The following is a 25,911-nucleotide window of genomic DNA, read 5'->3' on the forward strand; positions in this document are numbered from 1 at the left end:
TCATGTTACACTATCAATCTTTTTGATTCAGAGATGTAGATTAATACATATACAAATACAAAATTCAAGTGATGAAGCACAAGGCACAAAAAAGTGTCAGAAAACAGAATTTTTATAGCATACCTCTAAAATTACCCAGTATATAAAAATTGTTAAGGTTTAGAGTTTTGCTTGTTCTTAGGGAAAGTTCACATGGCAGAAGAATTTTTATATACTGTTGACTCCTAGAACAGAGACATCACTAACAAAACAATATCCAACAAAAAGTACAGTGTGTATAAGAATATAAAAAGCTGCAGTTTAATCATAAGCAGGAAAATCACAGATCTGGAGCACTTTCAAGAAAACTTTTCTAAGGAAAAGATGATGCCACTTTTCAGCATTAGTATGCAAGTCATACCATATTTCCCTGAAACCCACTACTGAAAAACAACATTGCAACTTCTAATTTCACACAGCCTAGCCACTGTTATTTCTGTATACTTCAAAATCTGCTTTGCTGAATGGCCAAAAAGCATCCTTTCCCTACCTACTCATAGACAGGAAAAGGTTTCAGCTTCTGTTTTAATTAATTTTCTTTTTAAAAATGTTCTTGTTAGACAAGGCCTAAGAATCATCATTATCACGTGCATTCAGTACCAGATTTACCAACCAAAGATGCTGCAAGAATAGTTTTTGTACTCATCTTTCATGTGATTCTCAAAATCAGATTTGGCATGTTATTGATACCATGAATATAATGTATAACCTCATAATCACTTGCAGCAGGAGGAAAACAATGCTCAGGAATGCTGCTTTTAAGATGTATACTTATAAGCAAAAGGAAAATTTCAGAAGTTCTTGTAACATTTCACTACAAAAGATTATGAACTCACTTTTAAAGCACGGTAGTTTTACAATACTATACAACCTGTACAGTGAAAGTTTTATGACATCAGGAACTTCTGCTTCCTATACCTTCTTGAAGAGCTTATCACATTATACATTTGTATGTGCTCTTACGTGTCTTGGTTTAAAATTCCCACAAGACTCTGAAATTGAAATACTAAACTAATCATTTACTACTAATTTACCTGTTTGGCTATTTAATACATTTACTTACTAATTCTTTTTACTGACATTTAAATATGGGATACTTTATCACAGGACAAAGGACTTACATATTTGTATTTTAAACTACACAATTTTAATTCATCACCATCTTTTCATTCTCAGTCACAATGCTCTGTCTCCATGTAATACAGTTGTGTGATAACTCCTATTGAAAATGTCAGATACATCCACAAGACGTTTTTAATAAAGTCAGGAATTTCACAAAACCCAGCAGTGTGTTTTTATAAATATTTAATATCTGCATCTTAATTTTAGAAATGATTATTTAATTCATATCCTTATTTTTGACCAGCAAATATTTTTAAAGACTTTTTAGGTTAAGCCATTATTTTTTTAATGATTACTGAAGTTACAAGGTGATTCCATCAATATCATTTTAAATTGATCAGTGGTGCTGCTTAGAGAAAAAGGGATTTGTCATTAAAAAAGATATTATATTGCCTATTGCCTAAATATATTAATATATTGCCATACAATTTGAAGGTAATTTTTAATTTATGTAGAAAAACACATTTTTCTGGTACCTCCAACATTGAGATCTATCCTCTAATATTAAATTTAAGTAAATATTAAGCATTTTGTAAAATCATAGCTGTAAATAGGCCTTTTATAGGCCAAATACAGTAGTCACCATTCCAAATTAAACCTTGTCTTTGATGCTACCTTAAAGATATCCTGTGTGGATATTACAACACCCTCCCACATTTCCAATGACTAACAAATGTGATGCTTCTGATGTCAGCATAGGGACACCACAGGCATGTCCTAGATTTTTAATACAATTCAGATAGAAACTTAGTAGAGGCAGAGACAGTGAAATAACTCAGACTTCGTTAAAATATTGCTGTTTGCAGAGTTGCGTAATGAGAGAAAGCAATAAATAAACAAATACTTCAGACGTAAACAAAATGCAATTATAAACATAAATATATGCAACCAAATATAAGTCTTTCCTCCTCAGGTGCCTTAGTCAATTCTTAATAAGATCAATGTCTTTTATTCATACAGTAACTTGACAAACTTAACTTCATATTTTGTAAGTACACTAATAGTGGTTTTATTAAAAAATATCCTTTCTTGAAAAAATCTTTGAAGTTTCCTTGACTTGTGTTTTAGGATATATATTTGTCTTACATTACAAACCATAAGTGTGTCTCAATTCCTAGGTCTCAATATATATTTATGCAATTGTCACCTCCTTATTTAACATTCAATCTTCTATTCTGGATGCAACATTGAGCTGAGTAGATGCAATACTACAGTGTTACGCATGCAGTGCAAATGACAGCATGAGTGTATAAAAGCACCAGACGAAACAACAGAGGAGGCTTTAAAAGAATGGTGCATGTGGAGCAAGTCATAATAAATAGAGCAGCTGTAAATCCAAGGAAGAACCTTGATGAAGCAAGAAATAGGCAGGTGTTGGGTGAGTGCTGACTGCATCCAGGCCACACCACAGCTAAGGCAGCAGCATAGAAGCACCAATGGCACTACAGAACTTAACCTGGTCTGAGCATAGAGTCTGCAGAAATCACAGAGAATCATCACTGGTCAAGGAGAAAACAAAATCTGTGATGAGAACTCAAAAGTCAGCGCTCCCTTTCTGCCATATCTCAACAACTAATCCTAGCCAGACTGTTGGGACACCTCGGGGAAGATGACTATGTCAATGTGAGAGAATGAGTGTAACAAAGCGTGTAAGTGAGATCTGCAAAAAAATGTATGTGAATAAAACCAATTCTGTTTAAAATTTTTTAAAATCACCTTCCCCTCCTACAGAGTCTTGCACTGAGCTTCTCTATTATGAGAAAGAGTAGGAAATACAATTATTTAACATCTGCTTTTGCTGTCAGCACTGGAAATGATCATCTGAGCACTACACATACGCAGAATAGGCCATTTGACATTTGGCACATCCAGTTCATTTCTGGGTTTTCAATTTTGCTGGATTCTGTTTTGAATAACATGTCAGCAAAGTATAGTTTGATTCATCTCTCAGCTCAAGTGATATTTTAACCTGGCCTTACCAAAAAGAATCACAACAAAGGTAAAGAAAAGCACCAATTTTGTTCTGGGCTTGAAGCACCACTAAATTTGTTCTGTAGACAAAGCAAAAATCAGCTAAAGGACTTGAGTTTCAAATTTAGTCTTTCACTCCTCAAACTACTAGAGGGGAGAAAGTGCCCCATAAAGTATAATTAGTCACAGCAAGTTGCACACTGGGGATGCACACAGACTGTTCGAAACCAACTCCTACGGGGTACACAGCTCTCACACTACTGTAACTGGCTCCGAAGGGAGTAGTATCCTAGCTCTGTTTGAAAAGGTCTTAGCACAGTCCTAATAGAAAGGATTTTTAAAGGCGGGGGGGGGGGACTCTGGTAGAAATTTAGGACCCACCAGGATTGTGGGAACTTCCACAAAGGAAAACGAAATAGCTGATCACAGTCTAATGTAACAAGACCTCTTTGAAACTACTGCAAAAAGTTCAGGTACAATGATATAGCTACAACATTCTGGTGGAATCCAATACAAGGATCCTGATAAGAATTTGTATTATTTTTAAGAGACTTAGGAGGGAATGCAATCTGCAAAACATTTGAATTTTCACTACTTCTACTGATTTTTTTTCTTTATATTCCTCACCATTTTAATGTAACTATTTTCTACTGCTTCAGGGTTTCTGTTCCCAACAAAGCATATATGGTCTACTTGTTGGCAACGCCACATGTGTTGTGTAGAACTACTCCTCCAGATTTACACTAAACAGAATGGCTGCATACTTTCAGGCAGCACAGTCGAGGAGGGCACAGCTACCTGGACAGAACACAGAGCTGAAGGGGACAGAGGAGCGCACCAGGCAGAGACATGCAGCTGCATGAGAGAGTTACAAAAGCCAGAAGGAGGGAGAACCAGTTGGAAAAGAGATTTGGGTAAGGGCAGAGAGAAGGTGGAAAAGTCTGCTTCAGAGGAACAAACAGGGAGGGAAGTAAGAAGAAAAGACCTCTGAAAACCAGGCATCGGGAGTTAGAATGGAGAGGGATGCGGGTGAGACAGGATGGATGACAGCACACACAGAGAGGAGGCCAGCGACAGACTGGTCTGTAACCATTGGAATATTGTCTCCTCCAGACCTCAGAAAAGAACATCCAGAATCTACATCCCTCTTTCACCAGAAAAAGAACTTAATCCAAAGGCAGATTTTATGCCTCATCCCTTCTGCTATTAACATTCAGAGTGAAACCTGCAACAGCTACCAATCACTACGTTAGCTCTAACATAAAAGATACGTACTGACGATGTAAAAGTCCAAGTCCTGTTGTAAATCACACATGAGAAAATTTCCAATTCTAGTTTTTTTAAATATATTTGAATCTTAAAGGAAGTATTAAGAGCATAAACGTGCAAAGTCAAGAATTCTCACATAGGAAACACTAGGATCAAAACTGCTTGAATGCGTTTAACCCATTCCATTATGTCTGTACATTATTGTATGCTTTTTAATCAAATGACCACACTGATTTCTAAACTAATATTTTTCACTAAATGCTCAGAACAGATACAACCTGGTACAGAATAAGAATTTTGTAATTGCTAGTGTTGCACATCTTTGCAGGCTCTTGAAGATGTAAAGAAAGCGCAGCAAAGAACACTCTAAGGGAATGGTAAATCTCACTTTTTAAGGAAAGAGCACACCTACCAGCAGAAACCAATTCTTTCCGTTACTCAGTCATGGAGTTCCTGTGTGATGGCAGGCTAACCACAAAATCCAATTTTTCATGAGCAGTAGCCAATAAAATATTACAAAAGGAAGCCGCAAAAGTGATGAGCTACTATGTCTGCAGTTTAAGTCTGTTAAACTGTGGTTCAAAGCTCTAAAAAAAGTGCTGAAATTTAAAATGCAAGTCATTGGCATCTCATATTGGACACTTTAAATCAACAAAATATTTCAGCCTTTACACCTTTTGAGCTTAAAGTTCCCTGGCTGTAAAATGCAGATAATAATATGAACTAATTCACAGGAGTATTGTGATGTTAAATTAATTTTTATGAAGTTTACAGATGCAAGATTAAAGTATTACAAAAACATCGAGAAGGAATTTTCTTTCTTTTTGGTGCCTGGTCTGAATAATGAACAGTATGACTACACATTATATGCTCTGATAAAGAATACTGACTAAGTGAAACTTGTTAATGGAGTAAGATCCTGCAGAAAAATATGCATAAGTTCATAAAATTAAAGATTACATATTAACATAACAGGGGTGAATTAAAGCTGAACTGACCCCTTAGTTTTGACAGACTAATTTTTCAATACTTGATTTTGTAACATTGCTGTTCTTCTATACACAGTTTCTTGATCAGTGTAAGAATGACCTAATGACCTACTAGGACGTTCAAGTTTAGTCTTCTCTAGACAACAAAAAGTACAGAACATCTTGGTGCTCTGCAGGCAAGTCAAAATACACGAACTGTCTGAAAATCTTAGGCTGACATTTTACAAGCACCTGTCTGTGAAACACTGTGTAAAGGTGCATTTGATTTGTTTTTGTCAGTATGATAGGTTCTTCATGAAAAGACCAAGTTACAGAAACAACTGGAATAAGAATGCAAATTAAGTTGCTAATCTCAGAGTGAAGTACCTCAATGAAAATTTAAGACTAACATCTTACATGTGCTACATTTGGCAAAAGAAGTATTTTGAAATATCTTCAACACTTCTGAATAAGTGTGTTAGCAGTGACTGTTAAAGAAATTTACCTATTTGTGTAAACAACTTTTTAAAAAAGCATCTGTAATTACCAAGCTGATTACAGATGTAGTTACAGCTGACTGAAAAGGACCTACTGAGTTGACACCAAACAGTATCTTACCCTATTGAATGATTTCAAGGCATCTTAATTTTAGTGTGTTGTAAAAATAAGGAGTTTTTTACATTTCTAACTGCAATTTCTCTAACAGAAATGTAGGCACTTGTAGCATATGGACAGTAAACATCAAGCTCACCAGGATCACTGACTACTGAACAGCACATGCACAGCTTATGTGACACCTTCAGGTCATACCAGATTTCCACAATACAATTTTGCAGCCCTTGCATATAAATTTTGACACTTCCTGGATAAAGGATTTGAATGGAAACCGAAGACTTAGGAGAGACTATGCTAAAGACGACAAATCTACTCCCAGAAAATCTCCAAAGCTGTAACATCACTAAATTCTCCGAACTGAAGCATCTCAGTCATGTTTCAAGAAGAAATTATGCCCACAAACAATACACAAAAGCAACAAGAGAAAGCCAGTGAAAGAATTTAAAAAAACAAAACAAAAACCCCACAACCCTAAACAAACAAACAAAAACCAACCCCCCCCCTCCACCCTCCCCACCCCCCAAAAAAAAACCAACCAACCAACCAACCAAAACCAAACCAAACCACAAAACCACCAACCAACACATTTCACTTGGCTGTGTTTCTCTGGCATGGTAGAAAGCATGTGACACGCTGTATCTGTTTCTGGCTCCTGGATAATCAGCCAGAGCAGCAAGGTAAATACTGTTCTATCCCTGAGTAATCTATGACAGAAAAAGTAAACTCTCTTCAAAACCCTCAGAGGTTAGGACAGGTTAGGCTCCAGGAGGCTATTCAATCTGAAGCTCAACTGCAACTCTCTATTACTATTCAATTTTTAATGGCATGACTATCAAAGTAGCTAATAACTCATACATTGCGGAAAAAACTGTGTCAAGCTTTCTTTTTGCTGGAAGATTACACGGGACTAGTGTTAGAAATTTTACTATATAGAAATAGTTTTAAGTACTGTCAACTGCGTAGTCCAGATACCATAAAAAGCCCTCCCCCTGCCCCTATTTTTTAACACCCAACCTTAAAAGCTAACCTTACAGGTTTTACATATCTCATTTAGGTGACTGAATTAAAAATTTTTGTACCTAAATAGTCTAAACTGCCCCTCAGAGATTCTACTGTCTCTGTAGAGAACTCAGTGTATTAATTCAGGCACTTTCGTTATAAGTATGGCACCAGCAAAGCTTTACTAATTAATGCATTTTCAGTCTCAATTTAACTTTAAAGGCGAGATTTAATATCTTTGTTTCCAAATAATTTTTTCCTCATGTTTAATTATTTTTAGCAACTGTTAAAATACAGTAACACAATGATTTAAATCTGAATGTACAATCTGAAGTACAAATTTTCCTGAAGATTGATTTTAAAAAGCACTTATACACTTAAACATGCAGACAGGTATGTACTGGAGTTTCTGGAAGTATACAGGAGCCTAATTCACAAAAGCTCTCCACTGTCATGGGCCAAAAGAAGACCTCACCACCCCATCAATAAATATCTCTTCCCATAATACAAGAGACTACATTTTCTTTGCACAGCAAAAGCCAGTAGCAATTTGAAAGATGCCTTTGGATTACCATATCAGAGCTTTATAGGAAGTAAACACTGGCTTTCCTAAGGCACCTAAGAAAGACACACTGATAATGTTAAAAATACCACAAAAAAATTTCTAACAACCACAGGCAGGATGATTTTTCCCATCCTATATGCCTTCAAGCACCTTTTTCTTTAGCACTCTGATAATAACAATAAAACTTCTTTAAAAATGCATAGTGAATTTACTCCTTTTATACTTTTATACAAATTATTTCCATAAAAATGAATGTGACTCCTATGTTCAATACTATTAGCAAGTTACTGCAACAGAAAGCAAAATATTGTAAACAATTATAAACATCAAAAGATCCCTGATTTTAATTTTCCTTTATGCAACATAGTATGTTTAACACTGACAGAAAGTTAATGTCATTCTTTCCAGAAAAAAAAAAAAAATTGCACATTCACTAAAGATGCTCTTTACATTCTTTGTATTATCACTATTTAGATTCCTCCAACTGGTTGCATCTGTTGAATAAGTCCTTTCTGTTAAATGTAAAATACAGGCATATTACATCCCAGTAATGGCTAAGAAATGTAAAGTAGGAAAGATGTATTTCCTCTCCACTTCTCCTGTCTCCTCAGCATCACTTTTAATTTTGTTTGCCTTCTAGTACTTTTTCACATCTCCTTTCTTGGTTCCTGTAACATAATTCCTCAAAACAGCATTTTCATTACCAGCAGCACCACTAGACCTTGTCAACAGCCTTATCTTTGTGAGTCTTCTTCAAAAACCACCTCATTCCAAAAATTTCCAATAACAAATCAGCAAATGTGTCTCCTTTTTTCTATCAGCATAGAGTTCTCTGTGTGGAAACAGCTCTTAAAAGTGCTCTGTGCAAATTTAGACAAGAACATACAGGCCCTAAGTTTTACTAGTTGTTTCATGATTCAGTGAAGACTGTTTTCCACAAAAACTTTTTATACCAATAAACCTGCAATAAACAAAGCCAACATATATTCTCAGTACATATGTGATAATTCACATTAAAACACTGAGCCCTCAAAAAGTAAGTATGGTTCATTTGGTCTTTTTAGTTGTACGCCTAGTTTCTATTACTTAAGACTAATTTATTAAATGTCAATAACAGAAAGTTTGTAAGTATTTTCCCCACTGTTTTTAAGTTACATTAAAGAAATCTTTCCAACCTTCACTCGATGTTTATCTAAGTTTAAGAAACTGATTTTTCTCTTTAAGAAATACAAAAAAAACAGTTCAAAGCATTATTTGGATCTAAAATAAATATTAAGCTTTAGTAGCTATGATAATAGCTGATCTGGCAAATTTCAAATAGAATCCATATCTTACTGCTTGGTGACAAATAATGATTTTTTGAAAGGGTCTCCCTCACACGCTCAGCGCAGACTCTTGACTGACAGACAAAAATATGAATGAGCAGAGCCAAGTAAAGAAAAGAACACAGTGCCAGAATAAAACAAAAATGCTTTCTAACGTTCACTGAGACATAATGTGTTTCCTTACAATCAAAGAGCAGTCATGGAGAAAACAAAAGAGCAAGACTGTCAAACGTGACTACGTAATGAAGTTCAACAAGCTCATGATCTACACAGTGCAAAAAGCAAAATGGACAGAGAAGAGTATGCAGAATTCTAGCCAAAGTCAGTATCACTGCTGCTATTTAAACAGACCATGCAAATTTTATTAAGCATTTATTAAAATTGAAGTTACCCATGCACATAAACACTTATTCCACAAAAAGATATAGAATAAAATAAAAATCCCAATCTCCTCTGTCACAAGTATGTCCTTTTAAAGAACGGATTCCTCCCAGACAACTTTCCCTCTTTTCATTTTCCTTGTATTCATTGTATTTCCCACATTTTTCTCACTATCTCTTTTCCCCTACCTCTTCCTTCTAAGGTTTTCTAATTCTTATTCTCTTTTTTTGTTCTCTTACTTCTTCCTACTGCTGCTGAAGGTATGTTGCTAAGAAGAGAAAGCATATAATGCCCCAGCAACTTTATGCAATAAACAGGGCTGCGGGTACAGCAGCATACACCAATTTGAGTATCATCTCTCCACTACATGCTCTCTCTCAACCACAAAACAAGTTTACACACAGGCTGTCAAACTGGGTTGGCACTTCAGAAGACAAACTATGTATTCGTACAACTCTCAGCTTGGCTGAAAACAACGTATCCTTGAGCCACACGGATACACATACCCAAATTCTGTACTGAGTATTTGTCTGTCACCTATTGCTGAGGATGGTCATTCACCACTACCATGCCATCAGCTCCTTTCTCCATGCTGATCTTCAACAGGCTACAGTCCCAGACAAGGACACTTTGTTTAAACCAAAGCAGCTCATACTTACAGGCTTAGACATCCCTAGCAAAACCCACAACGAAGCTGCCATGGGCTTACATTCCTTAAGAAAACAATGGAAGGAATCTTATTTCCAACATCATACAACCAATGTTAAGACCCACCAGAACGTAAAGCAAGGATGACAACGATGTGTGGAAATCAGACAGGCCATGTAAACCAAGCTGTCGCTGTCAATAAAGGCTGGCAGAGCTGCCCAAGGGACACGAGTAAGAAAAGTAAGCTTAAATTAATTAATTGAATGGCTATGCCAAAGAAATGCAGAATATTGCTTTTATTCAGTATTTCTGCTCCTCTTATACAGGTGTCAGAAGTTTATGAATACACTTGGTATGAGCTGTGCCATGGGCATCATTTGCCTTATTCAGAAATAGAGAAAGTGCATTCAATTGGTTCAGAGGCAAAGTAGCTTAAACCACCTACCTTTTTTGCCCTCCTTTGAGAGCTTGTACTGAAAAAAATACATTTGACATGTTTAGAGATCAGGTATTTTCTAACTGAAACAACATCGTTTCCATAACTTAAACAAATAAAAAAACCCATCATGTGCTTTCTTCATTTATAATATGCAAAGGCTAAAAACTACATGTAGAGAAGCTAATTCTAATCTATATAGCAAAGCATTATATTGTAGTTTACGGAGGTTTTGGGAGATGAGTAAGATTTGGTAGCAAATTTTAGTTTCATTTATGTTATAAAATTACAAAAAACATGCTCTCTGTCTCAAAATCATTCCCAAATAGAATATCTAACTGCGGTTAGTTTATTTCAGAAAAATTCTAAAATAAAACACGCAATAGCTCAGGACACAAATCATAGAGAACTGATTGAACTCTAGCATGATTTCCTTATATTGTAAAGACTTCCCACATAAGTTTTATCTAAACACCAAGAATTAAAAATAAACACAGTATTCTGGCACACAGCACCAGGCCAAATAAATCCACTTTGCACATATATGCATACATTGTTTTATATTAAAATTCATAGAATAAGTACGCAAAATACCTCAATGTTTTCATTGCCAGAATCATCACACTCCACCCCACCCCCCCAAAAAAAAAAGTGAAAACAAGAAAGAGTAAACGTGAGAACCCAGAAGTGAGACAAACTATGGCAATAAACAGTAGCCAATTTTATTGTTTCACTTTGGAAAAGATCAAGAACTTGGTTCATCTAGCTACTATCTACTTTCATTTTCCGATGAAGTACTTCGCTACTGGCCATCAGTTGACATCTCTATTGCACATCAGTTTGAACAAGATTTTATTCCAAAATAATAAAAGAATAAACACGTTTATAAGATTTATTTTTAATCCGATTAGAATGAAGCATGGCTCATTTTTATTTTGAAATTAAGATTTTGTAACGTTTACTTATTCATAATTCATAATTTAGAGATTTTTCCACACCTTTTACTATTCCAATTACCAGCTGGCATAGCTCAGCAAGTAACAATTTCCAAATCAGTTAAATATGCTGACTAGAATACCAATTTCCAAACCTATTCCCATGTAGAATTTAATTTTACTTTGATAATTGTAATCAGTATAATAAAGTCATCTATTTTTTTATATTACAGTTTTGAAATTATTACATGATTATTTTAGAAAATGTGACATGCATTATACAAGGTTTCAAAATTTAAAAAATGTCAAACATTTTCATTTACTACCTTTAGTTTTCAGAAAAGCAACTCCGTTATAAATCTCAAACTAATTTTTATTCTTATATCATACTCCTAGAATCAGTATTTCAGAAATGTTCCTCTTTTTATCTTTATACTCATTATTTCATTTCACTTCACACTATTGAAAACTGCAGAATTATTATATTTTTGCTCCACACAAATGTTTTCCAATGCTAATCCTGTCAGGAATATAGGATTTAGATTGCTAAAAGAACAATAATCAAGAGCATTATTTTCCTCTTATAAGACACATAGTCTTACCTGTTTTATAGCTATATGCAGTTGCTTAAATGAAGGACAGCACGATGTCTTTCATAACAAGGAAAGTTGTTGATGCAAATCATTATTTCACATGAAATTCAAAGATGAAGAGCAAATCACCAACACCATTCTTCTGCAGCTTGGGATATGCACTGTAGCAATAAGCATATTCCCAGAACAATTTCTGGAAAGTGATCAGTGTGTTGATTTGGAGTGCGGGGAAAAAGTTTAACACTGCTTGGCATACAGTTTTCCTTGAAATATGGTATAGGTGGAAGGTCTTACGTTCTCATGAGTATCTCCATTTGTTAAAATATCTTACCTCCAGCAAGACTGTAGTCAAATGATACAGGTAGTTTCCACCTAGTAAACTATTTCAATCATTGTTCACTACTTTATTTTGAAATAAAGAAACATCAAAGGTATATAATAGAAATTTGAAGCTAAGCTTGACTGATACATAGTAAGATCCCTAATTAAACGAAGAAATACAGGATACAATCCTTTTGATTGATCTTAAACATAGCAATGGGTCAAAGGTCATTACAGTGCATATTTTTTTTAACAGCCAAATTTGTATTCCCTTGCCACAAGAACGATGTTTTAAAATAATATTGAATAAGTTGTCAAGACTTATAACAAAATAGTCTGGTTTCAAGGAATGTGAAACTTTGTTCAGATTTTTTTCCAACACTTCTTTTGTTTGCTTCTAACAAATTCACTAGTAGGCCTCACCTCTCCCAGGTATTATCCTAACAAAATAAAAGACCATCTATTTTCTGCCAAGTACCTGCTTGCTCTCTAAGAGTAATGATTTGATTCAAAAATGCCAAGGAACCCAGTAGTGCTGAGATTACTTCCATTAAGACAGCAAAACTGAAGGAAAAAAGAAAAGACATCTGACTATAGCCTCAGAGAACATGCACTAAATAGCATTTCCTTAACATGCTCTAATAGATTCAGGCAGAGAAGAGAATTTGATTTGGAAATTAATTATCAGCTGTCACAAAACATGGACATCATTAAAATGAGAAAATATGACAAACATAATACAACCTAATTCTTTTTAAGCTTAAGCCTGAAATAGTACCAAATTAATAGTCAGCAAACATTTAAACTGTGTCAAGATAAAAGTTCAAACAGAACATATTTTAGTGTCATATAATTAGAAACATGAAAAAACATAAGTTCATATTCAGTTTTATCCGGTGATTTCCATCATCTGTACTTTCAGTAACAGACAAAAAAGTTTGAAACACATTAAACTGTGTTTTGAGAGAACACAGAGGAAAAGCCCATATATAAAAACCCATTTTAAAAAAAAAATCCAATAGAAGTCCAGCTCTGAAAACTGGTAGGCCAATGATATTGTATAGCAGGCAGAAACCCTGGTGGAAACACAAACATGAAATCTCACTACAAAAAAAGTATTACCTCTTCATGGCTTATGGGAATACCACATGCCAAATCCATTTAAACTGGCTTTGCACAGGACTTTCCTCATCCTCATGCGATGCATAAGATTTAATTTAATTTTTAAAGAGCATTCTGGATTATACATCCTTATTCATATCACAGCACCTTGCTACTGCAGACAGACATGAAACTGGTAATGGATGCTGTATTCCTCTCATTAATCACCATAATGACCCTTTCTGGGAATCTGTGAAATACAGATACATAGCCCTGGGTCAGCCTTTCATTCTTATCAAGCATATGTCAAAAATCCATATTCCAAATCAGTATCTACATACCAGACCTGAAACCAGCAATGAGGACAGCAGAATGTAATAGATATCCAACAGCACACTATGCAGAAAATACAGCCTTTTGGCAGAGGATCCCCAAGACCAAGGTGCTGTAAAAGAACAGATACTTAAGGCCCCAGCAGCCCTTCTCTCTGCAGAAAGTAGGGAAAGGTGCTTCCCTCACTATTTTGTCACTATTTTAAGGATATTTTAAACACCAAAATTACTAGAAAAAAAATTTCCCCTTTGACCTAGAACATGGCACAATGCTAAGTGTCTAAGGATATGGTAGTATGATAAATTATCTAGTTAGTACATTTTAAGAAGTCACCATCTCTCTACCAAGACACAGTAAATGTTCACATACATGTGCCTGGATATAGTACTGAGAATGAGAATGGTTTAGGGCTGCAAGTCATCCAGTTTATTATGCTAGCTTCTTTTTCCCCACTTAACCCTGTTATAATGGATAATAAAATCACCAACTGGAGTGAAATGTCTGTAAAACTGTCTTTGTATTCACTCCAATTAATGGTTTTAAAAAAATGAAACAACCTTTTTAGCATAAAGGAAATGAAAAGTCTAAGATGCTAGAAAGGTGATTTTTAAACTATTTACCTAAAGTACACATTGCTTGTTACATTTGCATACACATACTATATTCATGTGGACCATCTAACAATGCTATATTCAATTAACCATTTGTGTATGTTGTGAGATATAACCATATAACCAGCACTGTATTTATATGTGAAAATTCTGTGAAATAAAATTTAAAAAAACATAGTAATTATTATTTGCATTTATGTTTTCCAGCCTAAGACTTCAATATCTGCTGAAGTTGATTTGAAATTGTTCCCATTTTGCAACAGAGCGATAGTGTGGAAGACTGAATGATTTAACCAAATTCTATAATTAGGGGCAGATCTGGAACTATAACACAATACAAGAGCATATGAGCACAAATACCTGTGCAAAAAATTAAATGCAAAAGCTACATTATACCAAATACATACATTCTTTATGATCTGTTCTGCCATTTTTATCTGTGTGCAGTACTTAAAGAAGTTCTATTGTTATTTGCATTTTAAATATTACAGCTTAAACAATGGCAAATTAATCTTCAAAACAATTTTGGTAATAGAGGAAGGAAGACCAGCATTATCCAATGCATTTGAAACAAAGTAAAGAGATGGATGCAACTGCCTAAGGTCATTCAGCAAGCCAAGGGCAGACCTGGAGCTAGAACTCAAAATCTTTTAATCCTAGCCTCGTGTTTTAACACTGGTAAATGCTGCCTGTCCCTGGCTGTTAGTGGGAATTGTATTTATGCTCTGACAGTAAAGTAGACTCTTTGAATGTGTGATGCCCAAAGGAGAAGATGAAAAAGAAGAAAACATATGCCTGAAGTCTTTCTGAATATGCCTCAAGAGCATCAGAAATAGGAAAGCATATTTTCAAAAAATATTTGCCACACATTTTAGAATTCCTGATACGTTCTGAAAGAACTAAATGAAAATTTAAATGGCAACATAAAAATCAAAGAACTATCATAACAGATTAGTATTAACATGATGTACACTAAAATGTTATGGTACACACACTTCCTAAGGACTGTAAAGGCTCATTTTACCACCCTAGCCATAAAACAAAACTCTTCTTGTCACAACATAGAGAATGAATGAGCTGTAATGGAGACCTGAATCTACTCTTTCTTAAGTATCACAGCACAGCTTCTCACTACACTTATCTTACAACACATGTACGCATAGTCTGTAAAGTACTGAGTTCTTCATAAGGGATTTAATCCCACAGTAAAACCAAAACGGATGTAAAAAGAAATGACAGAAAGCCTCCCAAACTCTGCACGAGTCTGTCCCAAGGGAAAAAAAAAAGGGGGGGGGGGGGGGGGGCAAACCAAAACACTGAAAGGGTGCATCAGCTAATTGCTAAGGGTACATCAGTTAATCCAGTAAAAAAGTAGTAGTATTTTTTGCCATCTCCATAAAGTCTGGACATTAACTGTCTGCTTATGAACTTAGAGTACACCTCCCATAGGGTACAACTACTAGGAAGTTTATACAGCCTTCTGAAGGTGCATAAGGAATACTAATACCACAGCTCATTGCTTTTTCATCATGAGTTCACATATTTTCTCAGTATTTACAAGTAGGTGCTCCTTTAGTTAAAACTAGAAATAAAAAGATCAACAAATTAAATCCTTTCAAGGAAATGTATGAAGTTATATTGCCCTCTGCTGATGAACAGCTAAAATTGGACATAAAACCAGAGCTCGTGCCCAATAAACACTTTGAATAACATATGTTCCTGAAATTCAAGTATTTGGTTTGCTATGATATAATTCCAACAGACCCCAAATGTCATTTGTTTTTCAAAGAATTGTCAGCAAACAGAGCAGTACCAAAGAGATCTAAAAAAGAAAAAACATGCAATTTTAATTTTTTTCTGACCCAAGAGTTGGAAAATGAACTTTGCTAATTTTATTTTATTCTAAGATAAATTTACCTGCATGATCTCACATTAAATAACTTACCATATGAAAATGTTTGTCCAATCAAGTTGCATATTATTAACACCATTTTTTTCCTTGAAATTAATATGAAATGGTATCTTATTTAGCAATAAGTAAAACAATCTACTCCAATTGATGTTCAAAGGCAATTTTTAAAAGGAACTATATAGAAGAGGTTAGGAAAGAATCTTATATCCAGTCTACACAGACTGTTTGATGATGAAAATATACTCACTCAGATTACAAATCAAACAGTATGCTCTTATATAGCCTCCAGATCTCATCTAGGTTAAACACTGGGTTTACATTTTAAAATATTTTAATCTTTAGTTAGAAGAAATTCTTGCTGACTTTTTAAATCTTTTTTTCCAAACACTATAGCTTATTGCTGGTAATGCTAACACATGCTGGAGCCAGAGAGAACTGTGTGAGCCACCTAATTCAGCACCTCGTATTGGAAGAGTTTACAAAAAGTATTGCTCATTTTACCTTTGTTCTTGTCTAGACTAATATCTTCAATACAACTACTTGAAGTAAACAGCAGCAGTGCAGATAAAGTTGAACATACTTTGAAAAGCCTGAGTAGATCAAATTATAGCCTAAGTTCCCCTCCAGCCTTTAACTTCTTGGTCCTGCATGTGCTAAAGCACAAATGCTTTACCTTAACTGCAGTTTTATGATGTGTTAATTAGATCACGCTGGGTAATTTCATCTCATATGACATATGTAAGCTCTAATCTATATAGGCCTCTGAATTCCTTATACTCGTCTTAAAATATGATTAGCAGCGCATAGTATAATAATACCACCTTGGAAACAAGGCGGTATGTTTTCCCAGCACATAAATAATGATCTTGCATTTTTTCATTAGGATGTCTTCATAATGCCTTTTTGGGTTTTTTTTAAACCACAAAAGAATTCAGGCCTGAGATAAAATGGTCAAATAAAAGGAAATAGTACCTACAAGGTATTCTAAATAAAAGCGAGTTGTGTTCATCTTAACATCAAGTTTTCTTCATTCTTTCTGTTTTAAAAGCCACTTTCACTAAAACTCAACAAGTTTAAAACAACAGAAAAGAGAACACTCTAAGTTGTGATTTTCTATAATTGTCTTGCCCACACGCAGATGGTATACTATGTCTTAATATAACAGCATATATTTTATTTACAATACTCATACATATTGCAAGGTAACAACAAGAACTACTTGAAAAGGAAAGAAAGAATAGCAACCATGACAAAATACTAGTATTTCTTGGACTTTTTTAAGTAGCAGATAGTTAATCAACTAACATACATTGATGATGTGATTAAACGAAAACATTCAGCTGCCAAAAAAGAGACATGTCAAAGCTGTAAATAGGAATAGGAGTAAACGAGCAATTGGTACACGAGAAGAAAGGTATTGCCACACAAAGTGTAACACTTTCTTTTTATTTCATTTCTATACTGATGACCGCTATTCCTTTTTTCAAAACAAACAAACAAACAAAAAAAACCACCTTATCATCTATCCTAAAGTACAATAATTTCAAGTCTGGTCCTAAAATCAGGATTTTTCATACAGCATTCTTACTCGCACTTCATAGAATCACAGAATCACACAGGTTGGAAGGGACCTCAAAAGATCATCTGGTTCAACCTTTCATGGGAGAGGCATCCTAGGTTTATCTCATTCCGGTGTTTACTTCCCACGCAAAAACATCCTAAATTCCAAACACTGGTTAATCTGAATAACTTTCCTTTGTACTGAGACCTTGTGGATTAGGTCACCATGCCACAGTGTGTTTAAAAAAAAAGGTTCCTTAATATATCCTAAATATAAATAAAGGCCTAGTAAGATCCTAAACGCCATAGCTGAAGCTTCACAGCACACTTTAGTCCTTTTAGGGTATCATTTCAGTTTCTACAATATGTATGACTGATTATAAATCCAACCTAGTTTTCTTTCACATCCACCTAGAACTTTTGTCCATTACGGCCAACACAACTGAGAAAGAAGATGACCATGTACTTCCCTCCATCATGCTTACTCATTGACTCTTCTCCTACATCATAACTAAGCCTCTGAAACTTCAGCTTGCAAATGGCTTCTAAAACCATGATTCTGAAGAATGTCTTACAATGACTATTGCTACACTTCATATTAAAAGCAAACTATTTTTAGAACCACCAAGATTCATATTTGCCTCACCAGAATGATGGCATAATTGTTTCCCATAACCTACATTCCTTCTTGTCCATCTCTCCGTGTAATCTTCCTTTACCTCCCAAACTCATTGCTTAGATTCTAAATTTTCCAGAACACATATCAATGGACTTCTGATACGCTTCTGGAAAAAAAAAAAGGAAGTAAAATAAAGTATTTTCTGTTGAGGATCTTGAGCATTATCAGAAGTACAAAGCACTTAATTATCAGGGCAATAAGGAGCTATCTCGACACGTATATATGGCAGCAATCTCCAGCTCACCCGTACTCTCAAACATTCACTGTTCAACTATGTTGACACTCACCTACAGTGACAAGACCAGAAATGAGAAGCAGATATCACCAAACTAAGGGAAAAAGAAAACAAAAAAAAAAAAAACCACCACCTCAGACACATAAAAGTGCTTACATTCTTACAAGTTTCTATGAAAAAAGTCTTTTTCACCTTATCCCAACAAATGTACAAGTCTTCAGACATGTGCCTTAAGCCCCCAGATATCTGTATTTTTGCCAGTGGAGTCTCCAGGTTGCCTATAGTTTTACTGCTTATGCTGTACCTCATCATTTCTGTCTTGGGAAAGGTAAACAGCTCAACATCCAAGCCAAACTAGGACTTCCAAAATAGGTATTATCATCATCAGGACAGGTGTACTAAAAATATTCTCCATACATATCTAGCAAGATTGAGGTCCAACTGAAAGACTGCAGCCATTTTCATTCCCATATTTCACCAGAAAAAACATTTGACCATGTAGAGGCTGCTTGTGACCATATGACAACAGAGGTGCTGCCATCCTTTTCTATAAAGGGTTTCAGGATTCATAAAGGACGTGAAGATGGAACTTCCTAGAAGATGGAGGTTCTCCATCTTCCTCATCATGTGGGGTCTTCAAGCCTCACCAAGTCAATGTTCCTGTAAGTAACATTCTAACTCTTCCAGGGGAGGACACTGAAGCCACACATGTAAACCATGTCAAGCTGCACTAAAGCAGCACTACATACACTCATATTGCCTAAATCCAAGAAATTGAAGAGTTTTCCTAGAATGATATAGTATTTTCTAGATTCCAAAGCAAAAATAGTTTCAAGAACCACACATAAATCCCCATTTAGGTACATCCTTAGATGACACTTTAGGAGGTCTTGAGATATTCATATGAAAACAAAACAATTGCCCTCAGGTAGAAAAATGAATGTTTGTAAGGGTGGCTTCTCGTCATTCTGAAGTGATGGCAGTGAATAATTTAAAGTTTTATGGATCTCATGAAAAGCAGGCCCGACATTCTGAGTCAGAAGTGCTCAGTGTAAGGACCTAAAAGGTTAGGATGGACTCAGGAAAAGACAACTGAAGGGGAAAACTATCATGGTAGTTTTAGAAACAGAAGCTTTAAAAACATAGGTTATTCTCTTAAATTGAAATGATGATCAGAGAATTAACATGATTACAAAAGAAGTCCTAGCCCAAAGGAGGTGCAAAGGAAATAGTTAGCAACGGAAATAATCTTTATTTTAAAGCCCTCCTGAGAAAATACACAAGAAGCCCACAAATGACATGATAAACTAAAAATCCTCTAAGATCAAATGAAGCAATTGCTCACTGAACTTCTCCCATCTTTGAACTTGCATTAAGGCTTTGGCCAGGTTGTGCTAATTTCACCCGTGGCTTATTAGAATTACCATCTCAATTCTCTTCATTATTGCAAACCATCCATTTTGAAAATTGCTTTTTAGATGGTAACCTTAATGAAATACATGATACTATGAAATTTTAAACTAGGTGTTTCCTGAATTTGGAACTAGAATTTTTCTGTACTTGTCTTCCCAGTAAATGAAGTAAGAATTAAGAATGGCTAGGAAGTCATGAATCTTTTCTGGTATCTAGACCCATTCATAGTCCTAAAAACCTAAGCCTGCCAGAAAAATACTTGAAAAGATTGAATGTACAGAGAACAAACTCTGCACAAAAGCTTAAGAGCTCAAGAATGGAGGACAGGATGTCTACCAATGCCCACCTACATGGGAGATAAAAATATGTTTTCAGAATTGAAAAAATAATGCAGATTATGTTTAGAATTTCCCTTATAGAGAGTCTCTCATTGCTGTTCCGTATTATCACTCATTAAAAAGTTGTGTGCACATTTTTTATATTGCAGTGAAATAGTGCTGCTGAGTAGTTATTTCAGTGATTAAAGAATACTAAAAGTCACTTTCACAATTACAGAAAAGGGCATATATAAAGTAAAACAGTTTCTTTTCTGGGCTATCAGGAAAGCAAAAAAAAAAAAAAGCCCTCAAAGATGCTAAATGGGAATAATGAAAAGCAAACAACAGAATGAAAAATATTTTTTAACCAACAGACATCAAGCAGCAGTTCAGATTATGACAAAGTTTCCCGCCAAAATCAGTCTAAATGGAAGTAAGTCATTTGTAAGAGTGACAGGGTAACAGAGTAACTATAACCACAAATTCAATCAGGATGCCAAGCGTTGCTAAAAGTACCTGTTAGACTACATGACTTTATTGTATGAGTGACTCCTAACTGATCATTACCTTAAAAAAAAAAATTATTTATACTGAAAGGCAAACATCATTTTAAATAAGGTATCTAGTAATTCAAGTAATGGTTCTTTGGCGTGTCCTGCTTTCGGCTGGGATAGAGTTAATTTTCTTCCTAGTAGCTGGTATAGGGCTGTGGTTTGGATTTAGTATGAGAATAATGTTGATAACACACTTTTAGTTGTTGCTAAATAATGCTTACACTAAGTCAAGGACTTTTCAGCTTCTCATGCTCTACCAACTGAGAATGCTGGAGATGCACAAGAAGCTAGGAGGGGGGACGACCAGGACAGCTGACCCAAACTGGCCAAAGGGATATTCCATACCATATGACATCAAACTCAGTATATAGACTAGGGGAAAGCTGGCGGGGGGGCCACTGATTAAGAACTGGCTGGGCATTGGTCGGTGGGTCGAGAGCAGTTGCATTGTGCATCACTTATTTTGTATATTTACTTATCATCATCATCATTATCAGTATTATTTTCCTCTTCTGTCCTATTAAACTGTCTTGATCTCAACCCATGAATCTTACTTTTTTCTTCTTTTTCCCTGATTCTCTCCCCCATCCCACTGGGTGTGGGGGGAACAAGCGAACAGCTGTGCGGCGTTCAGCTGCCTGCTGGCTTAAACCATGACAGTCCTTTGGGCGCCCAACGTGGGGCTCGATGGGTTGAGATAACAACAAACCTGACCACAGCGTGTTAGAACATATTTCTTATAAAAATTCATTATATTAGTTTAGTAATCGCTGGTCACAATGTTGGTTTATTTGCTCTCCAAGTTGTTGTGCTTGTTCTCAGAGTTGTGTAATGTAACACCTTACTTGCTGTGTATGTTCCTTGTTATGCTGTTTATCACCTCTGGGAGCTGGGTTAAGGTTATCATTTTGCTGCTTTGTAGCATTACCTTATAATATGATAAAATTACTGGTCGTGAGAATAATCTAGTATTTATACTCAGTATTGCCGTCATCTCTGTACTTCAGAAGCCATCTCTTGGAAACTATTAATAATTACACTTCTTACCTCTTCTCCTCAGAAAGCCAATTTAAGGGGGAGACACTTCCTTCACCTTCCCCTTCTCCTCCAGGCTAATTACAATAGGTCTTGAGGATTTTGAATATTCTTGGGATGTTCAAACCAGCATGTTCTTGTTGCTCCTACTCCTGAATGTGTTTCAGGTCTTCTTTAAAGTTAAACAACTATTTAAGAATACCACCCAGAGATCTGCTCCAAGGCTGGATAGTTATGAATGGCAGGGTATGTGGGATCTATGGGCAAGTACCTAGGACAGTGGTCACCTCCAATGTTTTGGAAGTTCACCCCTGAACAAGTGCAGAATCTTGAAAAACTAGTAAAGTATTTAGAAAAAGTATGCTGTCACCCTGGCAATCCCAGAGAGACACAAATCACTGCAATGTGCTGGGGCCTGGCCCATGCCTACCGAGCCCTGTTCAACACTATTCAGAAACCCCAAGGGGAAGATAAGGCCTCTGGATCTGATGTCAAAATGACAGGCGCTGCGGCTACTTGACCTGGCAACCAGCACTGCGGTTACTCCAATCCCAGCAACAGGCACTGCGGTTACTCCAACCCTCGTGACAGGCACTGCGGCTACTCCAATCCCATGACAGGTACTACGGCTGAACCAGAGAACCAAACTGTGCCAGCATCAGTCGCCCCTATACAAAAGAAGAAATCCTGGAAGCTCGTTTAGTAAGGGATGATGAAAAAGCAGGGCCATCACAAGAAGAGGAAGAACTCATAAATGAGACTGTAACCACCTGATCCCTATCCCTGAATGAGCTGCAAGATACACAAGAAGACTTCAGCTGTCGTCCAGGCAAGCACATTGTCACCTGGCTGTTCCAATGCTGGGATAACAGGGCCAGTAGCCTGGAATTAGAGGTTAGGGAAGCCAAGCAGCTGGGATCCCTTTCTAGGGAAGGGGGCATTGACAAAGCGATTGGACAAGGGGCACAAGTCCTCAGCCTCTGGAGGTGACTCCTGTCAGGCGTGAAGGAAAGGTATCCCTTCAAGGAAGATGTTATATGTCACCCACGCAAGTGGACCACCATGGAGAGAGGTATCCAGTACCTGAGGGAATTAGCCGTGCTGGAGGTGATTTATAGTGACCCGGACAACAAGCAGTTGTCCAAAGATCCAAGTGAAGTCCAGTGCACACGACCCATGTGGCAGAAGTTTGTACAGAGCATATCATCATCGTATGCCAACTCGTCAGCAATATTAACCTGGAAAGATGGAGAAGAACCAACGGTGGATGAATTGGCTGGCAATATGAAGAAAATATTTCTTCCTCCCTCATCTCGGCTCTGGAGAAACTGTCCCAGGAGGTCCAGCAACTCAAAGAGGATATGTCCTGCTCCTCACCTGCACAGGCCAGTATCTCCGCCATTAGGAGTGAGCATTCCTCTGCTCAAGAAAGAGGAAATAGACAGTACACACCACAAGCCACCCTGTGGTTTTATCCGCGTGACCAAGTAGAGGACATGAGGAAGTGGGATGGAAAATCTATCTTGACCCTAGAGGCATAGGTATGTGAGTTGCAATTAAGAACAATCACACAAGGGAGTTCTTCCTGGAAAACTGCTGCTCCAGAATCCAGTGGGCAGTTCCCCAGACAGAGTAGACGGACTGATCTCACTTCTGAACTTAATGAAGGGACTTCTGACTCATATTTACAAGAAAGGAGTAAAAACTATTATGACCAGGACTAGAGGGCCCTGCCTCCAGCCAGGTGGAGGAAAGGGACAACTGGGTTTACTGGACTGTGTGGATTCGATGGCCTGGCACATCAGACCCACAGGAGTATAAGGCTGTCGTAGACACCAGTGCACAGTGTACCCTGATGCCATCAAGATATAAAGGGGCAGAACCTATTTGTATTTCTGGAGTGACAGGGGGATCCCAACAGGTGACTGTATTGGAGGCTGAAGTGAGCCTGACCGGGAATGAGTGGCAGAAGCACCCCATTGTGACTGGCCCAGAGGCTCCGTGCATCGTTGGCATAGACTACCTCAGGAGAGGGTATTTCAAGGTCCCAAAAGGGTACCGGTGGGCTTTTGGTATAGCTGCCTTGGAAACAGAGGAAATTAAACAGCTGTCCACCTTGCCCGGTCTCTCAAAGGACTTTTCTGTTCAGGGGTTGCTGAGGGTTGAAGAACAACAGGTGCCAACCGCTACCACAACAGTGCACTGGCAGCAATATCGCACCACCTGAGACTCCCTGATTCCCATCCATAAGCTGACTCGTTGACTGGAGAGCCAAGTGAAAGATCAGCAAGACTCGCTCACCCTTTAACAGTCCCATATGGCCACTGCAAAAGTCCAATGGAAAGTGGAGACTAACAGTAGACTACCGTGGCCTGAACAAAGTCATGCAACTGTTGAGCGCTGCCGTGCCGGACATGCTAGAACTCCAATACGAACTGGAATCAAAGGCAGCCAAGTGGTACGCCACAATTGATATTGCTAATGCGTTCTTCTCAATCCCTTTGGTGGCAGAGTGCAGGCCACAGTTTGCTTTCACTTGGAGGGGCGTCCAGTACACCTGGAACCGACTGCCCCAGGGGTGGAAACACAGCCCTACCATTTGCCATGGACTGATCCACACCGCACTGGAACAGGGTAAGGCTCCAGAACACCTGCAGTACATTGATGACATCATTGTATGGGGCAACACAGCAGAATTTTTTCAGAAAGGTGAGAGAATAATCAAAATCCTCCTGAAGGCCGGTTTTGCCATAAAACAAAGTAAGGTCAAAGGACCTGCACAGAAGATCCAGTTTTTAGGACTAAAATGGCAAGATGGACGTCGTCAGATCCCTATGGATGTGATCAACAAAATAACAGCCATGTCCCCACCAACTAGCAAAAAGGAAACACAAGCGTTCTTAGGCGTTGTGGGTTTTTGGAGAATGCATACTCCAAATTACAGTCAGATTGTAAGCCCTCTCTATCACGTGACCAGGAAGAAGAACGACTTCAAATGGGGCCCTGAGCAATGACAAGCCTTTGAACAAATTAAACAGGAGATAGTTCAGGCAGTAGCCCTTGGGCCAGTCTGGGCAGGACAAGATGTAAAGAATGTGCTCTACACCGCAGCCGGGGAGAATGGCCCTACCTGGAGCCTCTGGCAGAAAGCCCCAGGGGAGACTCGAGGTCGACCCTTAGGGTTCTGGAGTCGGGGATACAGAGGATCCGAGGCCCGCTTCACTCCAACTGAGAAGGAGATATTGGCAGCATATGAAGGGGTTTGAGGTGCTTCGGAAGTGGTTGGTACTGAAGCACAGCTCCTCCTGGCACCCCGACTGCTGGTGATGGGCTGGATGTTCAAAGGGAGGGTCCCCTCTACACATCATGCAACTGATGCTACGTGGAATAAGTGGGTCGCACTGATCACACAACTGGCCCGAATAGGAAACCCCAGTCACCCAGGAATCTTGGAGGTGATCACGAACTGGCCAGAAGGCAAAGATTTTGGAATATCCCCAGAGGAGGAGGTGACGCGTGCTGAAGAGGCCCCACTGTGTAATAAGCTACCAGAAAACGAGAAGCAATATGCCCTGTTCACTGATGGGTCCTGTCGTCTGGTGGGAAAGCATCAGAAGTGGAAAGCTGCGCTATGGAGTCCTATAAAAGAAGTCGCAGAAACTGCTGAAGGAGAAGGTGAACTGAGTCAGTTTGCAGAGGTGAAAGCCATCCAGCTGGCTTTGGATATTGCTGAACACGAAAAATGGCCAGTACTTTGTACTGACTCATGGATGGTGGTATGCCTGTGGGGGTGGTTGCAGCAATGGAAACAGAACAACTGTCAGCACAAAGAGAAACCCATCTGGGATGCCGCATTGTGGCAAGATATTGCTGCCCGGGTAGAGAACCTGGTTGTAAAAGTACGTCACATAGGTGCTCATGTACCCAAGAGTTGGGCCACTGACGAACATCAAAACAACCAGCAGGTGGACCAG

General features: G+C 37.4%; 1 protein-coding gene across 9 annotated transcripts in view; it reads right to left on the reverse strand.

The window, feature by feature from the left end:
* KDM4C (lysine demethylase 4C) overlaps window positions 1-25,911 on the reverse strand; it is a 295,696-nt gene that overhangs the window by 182,513 nt on the left and 87,272 nt on the right. The window contains exon 9 of one of the 9 annotated variants that reach the window (XM_075136785.1): window positions 13,184-13,538. The exons of the other annotated variants lie outside the window; for them this stretch is intronic. Within the exon in view, the coding sequence (XP_074992886.1) occupies window positions 13,509-13,538 (30 nt within the window). The 3' untranslated portion in view covers window positions 13,184-13,508. Of the gene's footprint in view, window positions 1-13,183; window positions 13,539-25,911 lie in introns of those variants that run through there. 9 annotated transcript variants of the gene reach the window in all.

This window comes from Calonectris borealis, chromosome Z (genome assembly GCF_964195595.1).
Source record: "Calonectris borealis chromosome Z, bCalBor7.hap1.2, whole genome shotgun sequence".
NCBI classification, from domain to species: Eukaryota; Metazoa; Chordata; class Aves; order Procellariiformes; family Procellariidae; genus Calonectris; species Calonectris borealis.